Source organism: Nycticebus coucang, chromosome 21 (genome assembly GCF_027406575.1).
Source record: "Nycticebus coucang isolate mNycCou1 chromosome 21, mNycCou1.pri, whole genome shotgun sequence".
Lineage (NCBI taxonomy): Eukaryota > Metazoa > Chordata > Mammalia > Primates > Lorisidae > Nycticebus > Nycticebus coucang.
The window spans coordinates 14,344,790-14,363,185 of record NC_069800.1 but is presented as its reverse complement, the minus strand read 5'-3'; the positions used below and the strand labels follow the sequence as shown (position 1 = coordinate 14,363,185).

Here is an 18,396-nt window from a genome sequence, read left to right as displayed (position 1 = left end):
GGGCTGCCACCTGGGAGGACGCTGGGCAGGGCCAGACAAGAAAAGTAGCTTCCTCTCCCCGGATCCTTGTTACCAAGCAGTCAGTGTGGAAAATGATTAACTGGTTCAAGATAATTAGGAAAGAGAATGATTTTGAGAGCTGGCATGGATGAGGGAGAGAAATAGTGGACTAGGGCTCCAGCTTTAGGCGGGTGCTAAATACCCTACCAGCAGGAAGGCAGACAGAGCGGGAGATCAGAGAGCTGTCTGGGCTATTCAGACCCCTTGGAATGGCTCTGAGGATGGGAACAGGTGCAGGCAGTGGATGGGGTAAGCTACACACTCGACACTGGCAACCCCAGACCAGTGGGCATCAGCCAGCCTCATTAACATCTCCAAATGTCCCAAGGATGGCTTCCAGGATTTCCCGTCCAGCAGCAGTGGCTGTGTCCTGGCCTCGGCCCTAGCTCTGGGCTTGGCTTGCTCTTCCAGGTTATTGGTCTTGCCCATCAACGTTGGTTCTGAAGCAGAGCTAGGGCAGCTGGACCAACAGGAAAGAGGGAGTGGGAGGGAGAGAGGATGCGCGCACACGCCTGTGAGGGGCTAAGTGCACAGCGGAACACTCAGGAAAAGGCTGTCCTGGCATTTTCCTCTTTCCCTTCCACAGCCAGAGTGTGTGCCTACGGATCTATGACTATATTAAACCGCACTGTAAAACTGCAAATTTAAAATTAAGATCTTGGTGTGAGCTTTCTCGTTAGGCCATCCTAGAGACAGGTTTCCAGGCCCGCTCACTATCTCACTGAACATGAATACCAAGACTGCAGTTGCTTCTTGAACAGAGGGTATTCATTTCACTGGAATGAATTCACATTAGTAAATGGTGAAACGGCACATGAACGTTCAAGGCACGATATTCAGAATAGCTGAAAAGTGGAAGAGGCCAAATCCCCATCAAGTGAAGAACGGACAAACAAAATGCAGTCTGTCTTTACAATGGAATATTATTTGGCCATAAAAAGAAATAAAATACTGATATTTGCCCTAAGAACATCCTAAGTGAAAAAGCCAGTCATCATAGACCACAGAGGTGGATCTATTACATACGCTGTCCAGGGCAGGGACACCGGTGGAGACAGGGTGAAGATTAGCGGCTGCTTAGGGATGGGGCAGGCGGGGAGAACGCGGAGTGGCCAGACTGTGGTGATGGGGGCTGGCACGGCCTTGTGAATATACTAAAAATTTCAAATTGTACTTTTTAAACGGATGAATTACATGTGACTTACACCTCAATAAAGCTATTGTCAAAAATGGCAAAATCACTGTGTGTAGTAGCTCACCCTTGTAATCCTAGCACTTTGGGAGGCTGAAGCAGAAGGATTGCTTGAGGCCAGGAGTTCGAGGCTGCAGAGAGCCAAGATCATTTCACTTACTCCAGCCTGGGTGATGAGGGAGACTCTGTTTCTTAAAAAAAAAAGACAGGAAAAAAGTGCAGAATAGAAGTTGGTGTGGGCTGCACAAATGCTCCTGCCATTCCAAAAGTGACACAACAGAAATGGCAGAAGTGGCTCTGAGATTTAGAGAAAAAAAAAAATATCCCCTAGAGGCACCTGGACCCTCAAGCAAATGGCCGCACCTACCCCAGAGGCTACTTTCCGGCAACTCACCTTTCCCTTCAGGGCTGTCTCTCACGTTTATTCTGACTTGAATTTATCTGTCTCCTAACAGCTCAGAAGGACTTGTATGGTGAGGTGGGATTACACATGATTTGCCCCAGGACACATGGGGGTTGTGTGTGCCATGGTGGACTATTTTAAAAAATTTCCTACAAATCAGGCAGCGCCTGTGGCTCAAAGGGGTAGGGTGCCGGCTCCATATGCCAGAGGTGATGGGTTCAAACCCAGCCCTGGCCAAAAGCTGCAAAAAAAAAAAAAAAAACCAAAAAAAAAAAAACAAAAAAACTTCCTAATAATCAACGGCTCAAGAAAATATAGCAGTGAAGTCTGTGGTGACTTGGGGGAGGACAGGGAGTTCCAGGTATTTGTCTGAGGTGTTTGAGGAAAGTTTATAGAAGCAACAGAACTATCTGGCAGTTTCACTGATAAAAAACGGTCCTGCACTCTTCAGACATCAAGAAAGCAAATTTGGTCCAATTTCCCACAGTAGGAACTGAAAGGCAGCAGGAGGGCTTGCCGGGTGGGGGGCAAAGGGTTCTTCTACCTGGGACACAGGACCTGCGTGCTTGAACCCTGGTCTTGACATGGTCACCACCTGATGATGGAAAAAACCACCCTCCTCAGTCCCTCAGCTGCCAGAGAGACGGACCTGGCCCTGCTGAGGTGGGCTGCGGGGCCGTGGGCACGCGTCTGCACGCAGGTGAAGAGCGGTTACCACCCACAGATTGTTCTAGAGACCACATCCTTGCTCTTCTGGATCATTGGGTCATCTTCAGTCTCTTGAAATAATTTCTGTCTGTGTGACTCTTCACATCCACGGGCTCACAACCACATCCTGTGTGAGTCTGTGGGGTCTCAAGGACCGGGCAGGGGGTGGGGGACACATGTGGCTGAGGTCAAAGCTCTGTCCACCTCCGCCCCTTCTTGTGCCATGCAAGAGGGGGGTGTCACTGAGCTCCCTGCCCCAGGGCTGTGCTCTGTGGCACTGGGGTGGGGCATTCGTGGGAATGCTCAGGAGCACACCTCTGTGCATTTGCCAGGCATGTGCTACAAGCCTGTGGTGTGCCCGGTGATGGGGACGCCTGGCAGACATAGTGTTATCTAACGGGTCCTCACCCTACACATGATTTGCCCCAAGACACACCTGGCTCCCACAGTGGGAGCTCCTACAGTGTACGCTCCCCACTGAAGCCAGAGTGGCCTTTTTAAGCGAGAATCCCGTCGCAACACCCCCGTGCCTAATGCCCTCTGACAGTGGCTCATCTCACCAGAGGAACGGCCAAGGCCATGCCCTCAGCCTACAAGGCCCCTCTCACGGCTCCTCCTCGGGAAGAGGGGCTCTGCTCCCTCCGCTCTACCCACACCGAGCCCCTCAGTCCCTCGAATGTGCGGGGGAGGCGCCCTCCTCTCTGCACCCGCCATGTGGCACACTCCTCAAGTCTTTCCTCAGATGTTACTTCCTCAGAAGGCGGCCCTGGCCCTATTTAACCCCCCCAGGGCTCCTTTTCTCTCCAGCTCTCCTGAGCCTCCTTTCTTGTTGCCTTTTTCTTCTCAGTGTTCATAAGCTCCTGCCGGGGGACTCCGGCCTCCTTCCCATCTGGAGGGTGAGCCGCACCAAGGTCAGGCTGGTGCACATTTGCCCACTCTGCGTCCGTTATATTAAGTGCTCAGAAAACATTTATGGGACGAGTGTCTGCAGACCCCAACACCACAGGGTTTACAAGAGGCTCTGAGGAGTGAAGCTACAACCCCACCTACCTAAACCGCAGCAAAGACACCCCTGAATTTTAATGTCTAAACGCAGCTACCAGCAGGTCGCCAGCTTTGAGTAATCAGGATACAGGGCAGAGCTGGCCGAGGGGCCTGCCAATTCCCATTTCTGGCTTCTTGCTTTCTTCTTAGTCCTGGTGCTGCTGGGTGAGCTCCGTCACAGGTCTGGAGCGCCTGGCCGCAGGCTCACAGGTTAGCGGGAGGGCTCTGGCACCTAGTGAGCTTGTTTCTCTAGCTACTTCTCTGCGCCCTGGGGTGGTAGCTAGGGAGCAAGTTCCCTAATGACCACACATTGGCTCTGGGACACGCACTGGTTGCAGGGCCTGCTCAGATGCGCTCGAGCAGCGAGGCCAGGCAGGGCTGCCTGAGGTCCGGGCTACTGGCCTGGAAGCTTCCCCTTCCGATGCTTTTCCTCACCCTCAGGCCATCTCACACGTCACACACCCTGCTCAGAAGACAGGTATTGGGGATGTGGGAGCCACTGGTCTCTGCCACAGTAACAGCTGAGCACTGCAGGGGAAGGCACCGGGAGGCCCTGTGTGGGGGTACAGGTAGGTAGAACAACGGGTGGTCTTTCATTTGGGATTTCGGGGTCTCATACCACTTCAAGCAGCCGTAAAGTTTGGTTTTGCCTGGTTTTTTTTTTGGTACTCTCTGCAGTGATGCTATTGAGTTTTCTATGGGCTGGAAATGAATTTTGGCCACACTAATGGGGCAGATATTTTATTTATTTCAACAATGACTGGCACATTTCCCATTTTTAAGGAACTTAGTTCCCATCCATTTGAGGGACTTTAAAGGCAAATAGGTCAAAAAGCAAGTAGCCTTTTCTCCTTATGACACCACTCCCAGGTTTATTTCCTGATTGTCATCCTCTATCTTTCTAGGAAAGGGTAGAATAAAATATTCCTCTTTCCACCAGCTGACTTAACTGCTAGTGAGAGAGGTCCTATTTCTCCTGCTTCTGTTTGGTTATTACTAAATAGGATTCTAGCAAATTTACTGCATCTTCCAGGAACCCCCTCAATGGCTGAGGTCAAACACTTGTCAGCTGCTAGGCCAGAAGTGCTCAAGGGCCACAGTCACAAGGTTGGCAAGGAGCATATAACTGGGGTGTCAGAAGCTCTAGGTTCTTCTGAGACAAGTCTTCAAGTTTATTTCAAATAAGCTTCAATGAAGAGTCATTTCCAAAAATTGTATGGAGAAAAATTCTTGGTACCTGCCGGCCTTCTCTTGGCAACTGCTAAAGCGTCACCCAGTTGTAATTAGCAGTGAGGTGAGAAGAAGTTGCCCCCTGCACTCAGCCCTGTGAGGACTGGGACTCACCTAACACGGCATTTCACAGAAAAAGCAGCATCTTCAGAGTTCCTCCAAAGGACACTTTAGAACGAATGATCTCAGTTCCCTCTTATTCTGGGAACTGATGAATACCCCCAATCTCAGCACCAGCTCCAAGGTCAGGAAGGTCCTAAGATGGCTCTGAAAGGTGCAGTTTTCTCCTCTCTGCAATTCTCACATTTAATCTCCTCCTCCTTATTCTTCTGTCCATGGCCCTTCTAGTTTTCAGACATCAGCCAATGCAGGGAAGTGAAAAACAGGCTGCTGGGAGTCTTAGTAGAAACACCAAGGCAAGTTTTCACTCACTTAGAGGCTCAAGGGCAGACGGCCACTCCAGGGAAATTTCAGCCCGACTGACCTACAGCACTGGCTGACTATTTCTTTTTGACATGTAGTTATAGTTTGGAACAAACTAATCTTGGCTCATTCATAGCCATTTTTGGTTGTAGTTCATAAGCATTTGTATCTCTCCACGACTCCACGTTTCACAAGGGGAAGGGAGAAAGGCCTGTGCCTGGTCCCCAGAGCTGCCGGTGTCGCCGTGAGTGCCCCCGCACAGTCCGCGCGGCACAGCTGCCTAGAGCAGGGAGCGCCGGGTCCGAGACAGTAACATCGCACGTGTAGTGGCAGTGAGTTCTAGTTGGTCAGGTGGGAGAAATGGATGTCTCTGGATGTGTCATCTCCCTTTCCCACTTCCAAAGCTGACACTAAGGACAGTAAAAGATGTTTAAAAGGTCGAGGGGACGAATAAGCATGAAGCAAATGTGGGTGCTAAGCAAGGCTATTGAGAGTCCTGTTTAAAGCCCTCAATGCCATTTATGAAAGCATCTTGAATCAAGTTTAAGTTATTAAAAACTGCACTGCACGTCTGTGGATTCCCCAGGTGCCTGGCTTCCCCTGCGGCTCCCCACAGCCGGCTGTGACCACACTGCTCACCGCTGGCCCACGCACGAAACATGATTACAGGTGTTTGTTCCAGGTCTTGCATCAGCCCAGCACATCTGTAGTCTAGGGACACACCTGTACTGCTTAAGGCGGCAGCACAGCTCCTTTCTGTCCCATTTGTTCTTGTAGCATGTTTTCTAAGTCTGGGTGTCCAACCCTTTTCCCCCCTCTATTGTACATTAGAAGAATAAGAGCTGTCTTAGCCCACACATTAAGTATACAAACTCTAAAGAAAGCTGATTAGCAAAAAAAGGCCCATGCATACTGTTTGAGCTATCTGATGCTACAAATAAGCAAAAAATAGCCTCACAAAATCAGCACATGGTCTGGGCCTGTAGGCAGCAGGTCCAACACTTCTTTCTTCAAAAGCAATTCCATGGGGCAGTGCCTGTGGCTCAAGGAGTAGGGCGCCGGCCCCATATACCAGCAGAGGTGGCAGGTTCAAATCCGGCCCTGGCCAAAAATTTCAAAAAAAGAAATAAAAATATGAAAATAAAAGCAACTCCATGTATCATGCTCTAAAGAATTTGCAGTCCATTCTTGGTACAACACACACACAGGATAAAGACTTACATTTGTTAAGGAAAATCAAGATCTAAGTAATCACAAGTTAGCACTAAAACAAAAGACCCAAACATCACAGAGGGGCCTTGGTTTAGGACAGTGGTTCTCAGTCCTGCCTGCATATTAAAATAGCTTCAGGTTTGTTATGTTCTTTCTAAATCCCATGTCCAGGCCACACCTCAGACCAATGGTCCTCTTCTCTGGTGGAGGTGCCCAATTATCAATATTTTTATAGTTTCACAGGTGAGTCCAACGTGTAGCCAGGGCTGAGCACTGCTGGGTTAGGATGATGGGATCACGGAAGCTGATAACTTTCTACAGATGTTCTATTACCTCTTCAAGAAGAACACATCTTAAATTAAAAACAAAAAGCAAAGGGGTCAGGCTTGAGCACTGAGTATGTTACATGGACGCAGATTAGGCCTGGGTCCAGGAGGGATTATGGGGGTGGCAGAAACGTCTGTGCAAAGCAGTTAGTTGTTCGCAGGACGTGAGGCCACACTTGGCCAGCTATAGCCGAGCATGCTGAGGGTACAGAGGGGTGAATACACAATGATGTAAGAGAACTTGTGCTTAATGAAAATTTCTGGATTATCTGAATGGAGTTCAGAAACTTACTCCTTGATTTTAATAACTAACTGGCGGTAGCCACGGCTCTGAGTATGGGATTGTTACAGCAGGGTAGGCGCTGGGCTAGCATTTCGACGTGGAACAGGAAGGGGACGACTGGGTTGGGCCAGCTTCCCGTCTGCTCGTGAACTCTGCTTGCTCCTCATGGCTTGGTCTACAGCTTACTCAAAATTAATGTGAAGGAGTTAGACCTTATTTTTCTTAAGTCCCTTCTAGCTCAACATTCTATGATGTTCTGGGCTGGTTTCAGCAAAGTTATGAGGAAGTTGAACACATAAGATGCGTGAGAAGTGCCATCGATTAACCCTCATCACGGCCTCTTTAATAGGGTAGTGAAGGTGGGAGGGAGAGAATCAACATGGAAGTATTGAATGAATGTGCACCATGACCACTTTTTTTCCAATGAATGAGGAAAATCTCTTTGGGGGTTGGAGTTGGGGGTTACCTGTGCTGTTTCTGGGTGATAATTTGATTATTAGCTGTCCAGTCAAAGAGTCAACAAAATATTCCTGTCAGCATCTGCATGCAGATGGATGTGCCGTGATGGGCCACACAGACCCAAAGGGTGCAGTGGCCGGTGCAGCTGTGCCGCCTGGACAGAGGCTGTGGCTCTCAGCACAGTCCGGGCAGCATCTAATCTCAGACTCATGGGGACCAGTATAGAACACGAGCACCTCTGCCTGCAGTTTGTGAGAGGATTTCTCTAGGGATGACTAGTGACACCAGGCAGAGTCTTCTGGTAAAGTTTCTGTGAACTTAATGTAATCATGTTGCTGTAGAGAAACAATCACGCGAGTCATTTCTATTAGGTAGGTGGGCCTTCCCAAGAGGGCACCACCCAACTGTGCACAGAATGAACGTTCCTGGCCTGACAACACGGCAGGAGTGGCAGTGGCATGCTCAGATCGACTCGGACTAATCTGGTCTAAACTCCAAGAACGAGTGACGTGGACAGTGGCAGGATCTGGGAAGGCACAGTGAGGAACTTCCTCCCACTTGTTCTAAATCCTGGAGCCCTCACAGTCCTGCCTATCATGAACGGGTATTTCTGATCGTATCTTGGAGAAATCAAAGGCTGTGTTTACGAAAGGCTAACAAATAAACACAGGTCTATGCTCCCTCTGCTGGCTCGCTCTAGAAATATGGGCATAGAAAGGAGGCCTAAGTAGTGTCAGCATCTTCAGCAAACACGAGGCAGTTTGTGTACCCCGAGAAGAACCACTCGTTTAGCTTGATTTTAGGCATTCTTTGGAAAAAATCCATCTTTATCAACTTCTGGCCAAGAGGCACTTGGAAATTCTCAAAATTATACAATAAAACGAGACATACCTATAGTCCTTGGCTACCAAAGTGCTAACTGTGATAGTGGTTTAGGATTCATTTATCAAAAGACACCGTGGATTCCTCCAAGATCGTTAAAGGTCAGATACCATCTTTAAAACGGTTCTGGAAAGAAAATTTAAAGTACAAACTAAAGGATTTTCTTCCCCCTCCTTTTGTTCTGTAAGAGCAGCTTCTAAAAAGTAAAGATTTACACTATTTATATCCTTTCCGATAACGTCAAACATTAGACTTGATTTTCTAAATCATTAGCATGCAGAAGAATGACCTCATGGTGAACAGATGCACTTGGCTGTGAGCTGCAGTGATTACATCAGTCCTCCCAGCAGTCGAGGTGCCCATTCCAGTTAACCCTTGAAAGGCCGCCCTGCTGGTCCCCCTTCCTTGGTAACATGATTGAAAACGCTGACTTTGTTCCCCAACATGTATGTGTGTGAAATATACATATATATACACATACACTCGTAGATATATAAAACACGTATGTGTTAATTGCAAACAATATTTTAACACTGGGCACTTTTAGTTTATCTATTGCCAGTTGATAAAGAAAGGCAACCATGGGGCTAAGTTAAAAACACAGTGCAAACATCTGTTCCACACCAGGCATTGTCAGTACTAGTAATGGGTAAAGTAGGTAGACAATGTTTCAAAATGAATTTTTCAGATGAGGAAAGTGGGTTTGTCTGTTCTTCCAGAGCCCTCTGAGAAGTGTCCAGCACTGGGGTGCTGGACTGCAGCCTCCTCAGCTGCATCTCGAGGCAGCTCTGCAGGGGACGGCACGTGTCTAACAGGGGCATCTTGGGGCACAGGCCACCCCTGCTTAGCACATCTCTCACTTTTGCCCCGGACTTAGGGCTGATGCTGGGCCCTGTGTGGACTGCAGGCTGCTTCCCGCTTGCTGCCACACGCAGTTTGGGGTAAACAGTGTTGGGGGACTCTCCCTTTTCCTTAGCGATAAGGCTCCTTGTTGTGAGGGTACCAAGAAAACCCAGGAGCCCCCAACTCCTCAGATTGTGCACTTGCATGTGAGCAGAAGCCCATGGCCCTACTTTGATGACAATGATGGCCAGAGATGTTCTGATTGGGTCCTAAGTGCACTAGGTGAGCTTCAGCCACTCAGGGTCAATTTTTCCAGTTGGCTTATTGCTTGGAAAAGCACCTCAATTTCATAGTTTAAGCAGGCCAGCTCTTCTGGGTCTGATTGTACTTGCCCCAAGAAAATAAAAAACACGGTGAATAAATGTAAAAACAGTCACAGATAAGGATCGGAATTCCTCAAAAACAGAACAGGACCAGTTCTGATAAAGTGCCTGCATACAGTATTGAAATGCTCCGCCTCAGTTAGCCCCCACACCTCAGGTCAAGTTTATTTCCAGTTCCTGTTCGAAGCAGATATGCAAAGTGTTAAAATAGAACCTTATGCCCAGACTTAAAAATCACCCAAAGATAGGTGTGATATGTCTCTATAAAAAATGTATCATTCAACACTGAATACCCTAAACCATGAACGTTATGAAATGTGAGACAGTTAATAATTTGAAAAGAGGAAGGATCAGCATTTATCTTGATATCCCATGTGTGATTTCTCGTATCTTTTCAGAAGTTCTACTGCCCACCCTTACTCGCTGTCTGAATCTTTATTCTGCTAAGTTTTCAAAAATACGATGCTATCAAAGAGGCCCACTTACAATCTTCTCCAAGTAGAGGCCATAAAAACTCAAACTGCTCCTAGAGTCTCACTTAAGATGTTACCCCTACACTGATACATTTCATTTGGTTTAAATAATTATGAACTTTTGGAAAAGATCAAATTAATTTACATAGAAGCTAAAATATAGATTGAAAATAAAGTCTATTATTATTTGTTTGGATAACATCTTCGTCAATGACCTTAAGAATGTAATAGTTAAGGAATGTAAACATCTAGTTATTTACTTTTTTCCTTGTAATTTTAAGAAATGAAAAGTTAGCTCAAGAGTTATTTAAAAACCTGCACTGAAAAATCAAGTCTTCATGAGGATTGGAATATCTCATGAAGATGGGGAAAAAAGCTGAATGAGATCTTTTCAAAATTAGTAGCTACAGATCCTTCGTGTTTTTTCATTAAATTAAATTTAGAAACAACTTTAAGCCTCTAGCCAGACTGAGTAAGAAATTTTCATTTCCCTTGAAACAAATTTTTTTTTGGTGGGGTGGGGGTGTCCTAGAACGCTGGCAGAGTATATACAAGAATTCAATTCACAGCTGTTCTACTTTTTTAATGTAAGAAACTTTAATCAAAGCATTAAGTTATAAGCTTTCTCATGTTGTTTAGTATTCCAGTTCAACAAAGATCAACAGAGGCCGTCCCAGCGTCCCCAACACCTCCCAGGAAGCAGAGGCGTGATTATGTAAATGGGGCCCCCACCTCTGCCAGCCTGCTTATCTCCCGAGCCTGTGCCTGCTGCTCCTGGCTCCCTGGTGAACACGAATGCCTCTCCTCTTATCTCTCAACAAAGCTCTGAGAGGCAAGGCTTGACGCCAGCGATGTTAAACAATGAGGCATGGCTGATTTTATTTGTAAGTGATTTATTTCACTGAAGCTAGGTTTTTTTCATTTTGTGTGTAAGATATTTGTTACGAGTCAGAGTAGGAGAAATAGGGCAGTGTTCAGAGACAGCCCATACAGGTTAGAAATCTATTAAGCACGTTAGCAGTTGCCTCTAAACCCATGGAAGATGAAGGAAGAGCCTCTTTGAGAATTTGAACATGCATTGACTAGATGTCCCATTTACTTTCTGAAAGGCAATTAATCTGTAATTAATTTACAGAAATTTACAAGTAATAATTTTATTCTTTGATAAAAACCCACAGTAATCATATAATCACAGTTTAAGTGGAGTACACATTTTTTTTTTTCAAGTTTGGAAATATAAAGAGAGTAAAACCCCCTAAACAAGGGATCCCACTGAAATTTTTCCAAGTTGACACCGGCCTACTACGTGAAAATGAATGTAAACTAGTTTCTAAACAGGTTCTGCAGCAGGTGCTGCTCCCGCCGGTGGCTCGTCCACACGACACAGACCACTCCAGAGACACGCGCACGCTGCACTGCTGTAATGATGGACCCAGGGACAACGTCCTTCCTTGTCGCCCGCATTAATCCCTGACCCTCGTATCTCGGCAGCATAATCCCCATTTAGCATTAGTAGCAACGGCTTCTACTGCGAGGAACTCTTTTTTGATAAGTAAGCACTGATTCGGGCATCGCTTTTAAACAACATATTCCCAGCTCAGCAAGAAACCCACTCCTGAATGAACCGGAGCACATTACTGAGAAAAAGTTCATTAACCTCGCTAGATTTGGAGGTTAACAGGATAGCTGAAGAAAGGAACTGAGTGAACAGCTCGGATACAAAACAAATTAAAATGAATGTCATCATTCCTTTTGATATTCATTAGTTGATTCAGAGGGAGAATGCTCTTCTTAAATTTGCAAGCATTTATCTGTGAAAAACAGGTGTACATCTGCTGCTCCAATGCGTCATAAGCGCGCGGGAGAATAATGTGGACACTCACCCATTCCACCGAGTGCGTAGCTGGGAGAGGGAGAAAAGACCTGGGCTGCGAAGTCCTCAAATGTCATTACTTCACGGTGGTTCTGAATTATTGCTTCGAGGTACAGAGCTCGTTCTTCATAGCTGCAGAAATTAGTTAAGGAAACAAATGCATGTGCAAAATGGTGTGCCCGCCAGGGACACAGTTCACCCTGTCTTAAACACAGGCAACTTTTACATTTGTGTGTAGAAACAGTACCTTATAAGTTGCTTATTAGCACTGTATCGGAAAAATTAAATCTTAGTCGTAATAGATAATAAATTTCTGAGTGTTGAGACCTAAGCTTCTCTTAGATTTCAGCTGCGTTCAACACCAGTATCGTTAAGAAATAGGCAAAACAGCAGCTACAGAATGACGTCAAAAGATCACCCAACAAAACACAAGACACACCGATGGCAGTGGCACTGCTTCCCACGGGAAAGCTGTGGGATCGTCACGTCTAGTTCAGTGGCTGATACGCTCTTCTCAGCCCACTGATGTAAGGAATCGAGACTTCATGCAAGGACTGATCTGACAGTGAACACACTTCTTTAAAAATAAGAAACTGCTTCGGAGGCTGAGGCAAGAGAATCGCTGAAGTCCAAGAGTTTGAGGTTGCTGTGAGCTGTGACGCTACGGCACTCTACCGAGTGAGACTCTGTCTCAGAAAAAAAGGAAGAGGAAACTGCAAGTTACTGAAGAAAGGCCAGGAAGGAATACTCTGCAGAGGCATCAGACCTCTGACCAAGACCGACTCCGAGCATTTGAAATAAGCAACTATTATGTGAGAGAATCTAGTAGAGCACACAATGCAATAAGAAAAAAAAAAAGACTATTGCCTTTTAATTAAAACTGCAGTCTGCTACACACAGCATTGCATTCAAATGTGTAATCAAAAACCAGTCGCCAATAAAACTTACAAGCGTAACAGACTGAAGCAACTTTCCAGCTGTCTTAATAGGACCCCTGCGTGTAGCAGGCTTCCACAGGGCAGAAAGCAAATCTCCCCCCTTTGTGTGCGGCTTCTGTTTCCTCAGAGGTACGTCATGCACGTCCAGTGACAGGGTAACCTCAGGACAACTGGACATCGGAGGGGGCACACAAAACTTTATGAACTGACGCTCAGGGAAGTCTGCGGGATGTCTCCTTCTCCCCTTCCTCAGTATCTATGCAAAAGTTAAAAAACGTATTTTAGTCAATCTGAAAATCATGCTAATTGTCCAGAAACACAGGGAATGTGGATCGCCATCAGTTTAGCATTTGCAGCTGCAGAAGAGGAAAAGCAACGCCAATGCTTCTCACTGTATCTTAAAACTACCTTGTCAGACGACCTCTTCAAAACCCAAGGTGATGACAATTCTGCCCTTCCAATGAGCTTTTCATAGAGCACCTGCTTTCTGTTTTCTTACGATTTCCCTGCCCTTTAGTTAGGTTCAGATGAGGACTCTGCAGTATGGGGCCTCATGTGTTCTAAGGCTGTGCTGCCTAGTGTAGTAGCCACAAGCCACACGTGGCTATCTAATTCTACATTCTAATGAATTAAACTGAAAAGGTAAAAATCCTGCTCCTAGGCCTCACTTGCTGCCTTCCCACGTGGCTCGGGTGACTGCCCTGGGTTGTGGAGAGCACGGGACCAGTGCTCTGCCAGCCCTCCTCTTTAAGCTTGCTCTGTGCAACTTTAGACAAGGAAAATGAGCTCGAAGATTGCAGTAGTGGCCTCTCTGATGATTTATGATCTTACACAGAGATGGGCGGCATGAGCCTGAGCCAGCTTTGCGACTGTGTGCTGAACTCCTGGTGACTCGCCTTAATGAACAGGCTGCCAAACTTCCTTGGCGAGAGGCGCCTGCTCAGGCCCAATTCTAGAGGGACCCACTAATGCCATTCGTGTCTCATTATGAACACGCTTATTCTGCACAGCACTTGGCTGTCGCCACTGCTCGGCCCTCCGTGCACGGCCCCAGCAAGCCGCTGGTCCAGGGAACAGCAGGACGTTAGGCCTGAGTGGCCGTCTGGCGAACAGGCACTCTGACACTAAGCTGGCACGTGCTGGCCCAGCGGGGGCTGAGCAAAGCGTGACAAATTACTCAAAGAGCTGAGCTAAACTTATGGCTGACAACCACCTGAGCCTTCGGACCGCCATGGCCCGCTGTCAACGCTCAATTCATGGCTCCCCTTTCAGGCCCCAGTCTGCTTGTGGGCCTGGGTTAGAGCAGGCACATCACTCTAAAGACCTGTCATGCTCTGCCTCCTATCACCCTGCTGGTTCCTGAAAGGCCCCACTGCGGCCGACACATCCACATACAGTGCTCGGGACAATGGTGAACAAAGCAGAAATGCGTGTGCATGTTGCTAACTGCTCTATGGAAGACACGTATCTGGAAAGCAGCTTGCTGCGTTCATCAAGCTCACAGTCACGGTCACGAAGGGAAGCTGTGCACAGCACCCTATCAAGTGACCCCAGACAGCAGCCCATCATTCTCATCCTGAAGACACCATTCAATTGTTGTTAAGTTTGCCCTTGTCAAGGCTGAGAGATCTGGGCTCCTATGAGAAAGTCCAGCACTACATTTATAGGGAGTAACAGTCAAATTTTGAGATTCTCTGATTCAATGAATATCCTAAGTTAAGGCACCATGGGAGACAGAGAAAACAAAAAGGTCCTTCCAGAACTGCACTCAAGAGAAGGAAGTGTCTACTTCATAGCAGGTTCCGATCTTGCATTCACGCCAACTGTCACACGCAGCACACATCCTCCCATTCCACTTGCTGGAGTGTTAACAGGGCTAAGATGGGTGTTGTCAGGTAGACAAACATCCACTAGGGAATGGGGTGAGACCAGAAGATCCTCAAATGCATGTAAACACCAAGACAAAGAGAAAACAAACATCACCCTAACTCTGCAGCGTTTAGAAACAGTCAAGAATCTCACAGGTGCCAAAAACCATTTCTTTTAGTGCCCTTAAAAAACATAGCCCTGGGATGTTAACGGAATTTATTAGCCGAACTCCTAGCAAGGGCAATCTGCTGTGGTGTCACCTGACATTCTCTGACCTAATATCCTTAGGGCTGCAATGCTGGCTATTTTCTATAACAAAGGCACATATAATTGAATGTCAAAATGCTCCTAAGGTTCTTCTCACATGTAAGACCGTGTTAAAATGTGAACTGAGTGACTAAACGATGCCCAGGAGTGGATGGTCAGAGACCTGTGGCTGAAGGAGGTGGCAGGGCACCATCCAATACTCACTTCAGTATTAGCCGCTGACTCTCTTTGAAGTCCACTAACAAATGTGAAACCTGTAATTCTGTACTGAATTACTATCCCACTAAAAGCCATATACACAGTAAGTTCTTTTCTAATCAGCAACTTTTCTCCTTGGTTACTCAAGGCAGAGAACATGTGAATTACTAACCAGGAACCCACCTTAGTTTCTGGGTATTTCTAAGTTTCTTTAGAGACTCTTGTCTACATTTTCCTGTAAAAAGTTTTAGTAATTCTTAAGCAAGGCACAGTGGCACATGCCTACAGTTCCAGCTACTCGGGAGGTTGAGGCAGGAGGATTGCTTGAGCTCAGGACTTTTGAATGCAGACTGGGCGACACAGTGAGTTCTGACTCAAAAAATATTATTAATATTTGTCAATTTGACTAGAAAGACTATATATCTTTACTGGTTACATTTTCTCACAGACTACCAAGACAACTTTCTGAGACCCTCTGCTGAATCTGCTTGGGTGTCAAGAGCCTGAGAATCCACACCTGTCTCAACTTTACTCTGATTATTGTTTAGTGACAGTCAGGAAGGAGCTTGCATTTCGGCAGAAGAAAGCCTGGCTCTTTCCTCTCCCAGCTGGGGGACCCAAGGTAAGCTACTGGAACCTTCAGCTTCAAATTGTCTTGTGTGTAAAGGAGGACCGCTGACATGTGCTGTTTGGGACTGGCAGGAGGGTTACATGGAATCCCAGGTAGGAAAATCTACCCAGGCTCCAATGCAGAGGCAAAGAACAGCCTGTCAGGATCACTGGTCCCCTCCTACTGTTGGCTTACGTGTTCCATTCCAGAAAGAATGTGGGGGAAAGTCAGAGGCGACCTCTGCCTCTGGCCGTGTGGTGGGCAAAGCTCTAAACCTCTTGAGCTGGGAAGTCCTATGGTCCCCACTTACTGACCAGCAAGTGGAAGCTCAAAGAGTTCAAGAAATGTTCTGGAATCACAGTGCCTTACTCGAGGAATTGAGACTGTAATCCAGGTCTTCTAACCTTCTTCACTGCTTTCAACTAATGTCCTGACTTGTAGAACATACGGTATTAAGTTCATGTGAGGCTAGGAGCTAAACTGCAGCTGGTGACAGTCAACTGTATTCGACATGTGTAGGCTACAAACAGCATGTGGCAGCTTTAACCTGGGTAGATATGTTGAAGCCGTTGTCTATACCCACAGACCAGACTGATTTCATGAAATACAGAAAAACAAAAGCTATGCCATTTTAATTTCTTTTTGCTTATTCAAGTTATATGTTTGCTAACTGCCCTTCAGCGCTTTCAACCTCTCTTAGAATAACTCCATCTTTTATCAAAGGAAAAAGAGAACTGTTTGGAAGAGTCTATACTGCAGATTGCATTTTTTGCAGCTCTTGGAATCCTTGTTGCTGGAACCTTCTCTAAATTTCCCAAGAGTGGCCATGACATGCAAAGCGACCCTTGTCGTCAGCACGCATGCTCTGCTCTGGCCCCTCATTCTCTTTCTTTGCCCATGACGCAAGGGGCCAGAGCTTGCCACTCTCTCGACTCTGCACACTCTAGCCCCCTGCCCCTGGGCGGCCGCATGCAAAGGAGGGGAAGCCGTGCCTCAGGAGCACCTGGGAGGCTTCAGACACCCACATGCACTGCTCTCAAAAGTTCTGGAGCTCCCAGTTTTGGCTGCCGTGGCTCGCTCCATCCCTTGAGTGCATGAAGGTACAGTGACCACCTGGCTACAGTTAACACGTGTGGCCATCTCATCTCAAAATGCCTTCTGTTAGTGTTGTGTGGCTGCTGTAAATGATCACAAAGTGAATAGCTTAAAACAGCAGAAACTTACTCTCTCACTAGTCTGGAGGTCAGAAGTCCAGAACCAAGGTCAGCAGAAACGTATTCCCTGTAGACCAGGGCTGTCCCACCTGTGCCCACGGCCACAAGCTGACTTGGTGAGGACTTCTTTTGGCTTAGCTGTGGTGTCAGATAGCATGAAAAGTATGCACGGACCTGGAACTTTTCTCTTTCCTAATCAGCTTTTCTTAGTGTTTATTTAACATGTGGCCCAAGACGATGCCTCTTTTTCCAATGTGTGGCAGAGGGAAAAAAAAAGCCTGGACACCAGAGGGCCTGGGGGAGATTCTTCCTGCCTCCTCTCTGCTCTCCTGGGCTCAGGCTGCGTCCCCCGACCTGCCTCCCTGGCTGCATTGACTCTCCCTCTTCTGTCTGCCCTGCCTACTATCAGCCTGCGGTAGGGGCCTTGTCCTTGGATTTAGTGCCCATCTGGATAACTCGGGACGATCTATCTCAAGACCCTCAACTTACTTACATCTGGACATTTTTTTTTTTTTCCAAATAAGTTAATATTCACAGGTCCATGGACTAGGACATGAGCACATCTTTTGAGGGGCCACGGTTTAGGCACTAGATGAACTGGGTTCATCCTTCCATCACTCACACTATCTGCTCACAAGCACCGTGCACAGGGTGCATATTGAGGGGATAAATGAATGCCCAGGATCTGTGTCCACTACTTCTAGATATATTCTAGGGCAACTTGGAAGGAGGCTAGAGAGTTCTCAGTTTGAAGTAAAGGGCTACCTAGATTAAAAAAAAAAAATAAGTGACATAAAACTTTTAGAAGAATGTTCAGGTAAACTCTTCACAACTGTGGGGTATGGAAAGATTCATTATTAAACAAGACACCAAAAACAGGAACAAGAAGGGAGGAGATCAGCACATCTGACCCCAGTCAGATTAAAGCTCTCCTTCCCCACAGCACCATAACGAAGGCAGAGATGCAAGATACCCGGGGGAGAAGGCGTCAGGACACAGCCGACAGAGGAAAAGACGACTAATCACCTACCAGAAAAATGGCCAAATACATAAGCACGTCCAGAAGATAAACTATGAATGGCTATTAAGACGCTCAACACCACTAAAATTAGGGATTATTAGAATCACATCACATACACCAGGTTGGCAAAACAGAAAACGTGTAATAATGCCAAATGTGGGAACGCTGAGAGACGGGGAGACTGCTCTGGGAGGACAGCAAGTTGACATTATCATCTGGGGAAGGGCAGAAGCCTGGGCTCCACGGACAGCAATCCCACTCCTTGGCATGTGAGCTCTTGTACATGTTTGTTCATTCAAGAATGTTTGCAACGTTCTGTAGACAGCAGCAAAAAGAGACGGCGGAAGAAGCTATTTCTAACTTGCACTGAGACTGCGGCCGCACAGTGGACTGCTACACATCAGGGACAGGAACGGCTGCAGGGGGTGTCAGTATGGGTGAAACTCCAGACAAGGCTCACGGCAAAAGCAGACCACTGAAGAACA

General features: G+C 46.9%; 1 protein-coding gene across 6 annotated transcripts in view; it reads right to left on the bottom strand.

Moving 5' to 3' along the window:
- The window catches only part of RALGAPA2 (Ral GTPase activating protein catalytic subunit alpha 2), a 382,487-nt gene that overhangs the window by 16,278 nt on the left and 347,813 nt on the right, over nt 1-18,396 (bottom strand). For all 6 annotated transcript variants that reach the window (XM_053574245.1, XM_053574242.1, XM_053574243.1 and 3 more), the window contains one exon: nt 11,805-11,926. In XM_053574245.1, coding sequence (XP_053430220.1) covers nt 11,805-11,926 — 122 coding nt within the window. The remainder of the gene's footprint in view (nt 1-11,804; nt 11,927-18,396) is intronic.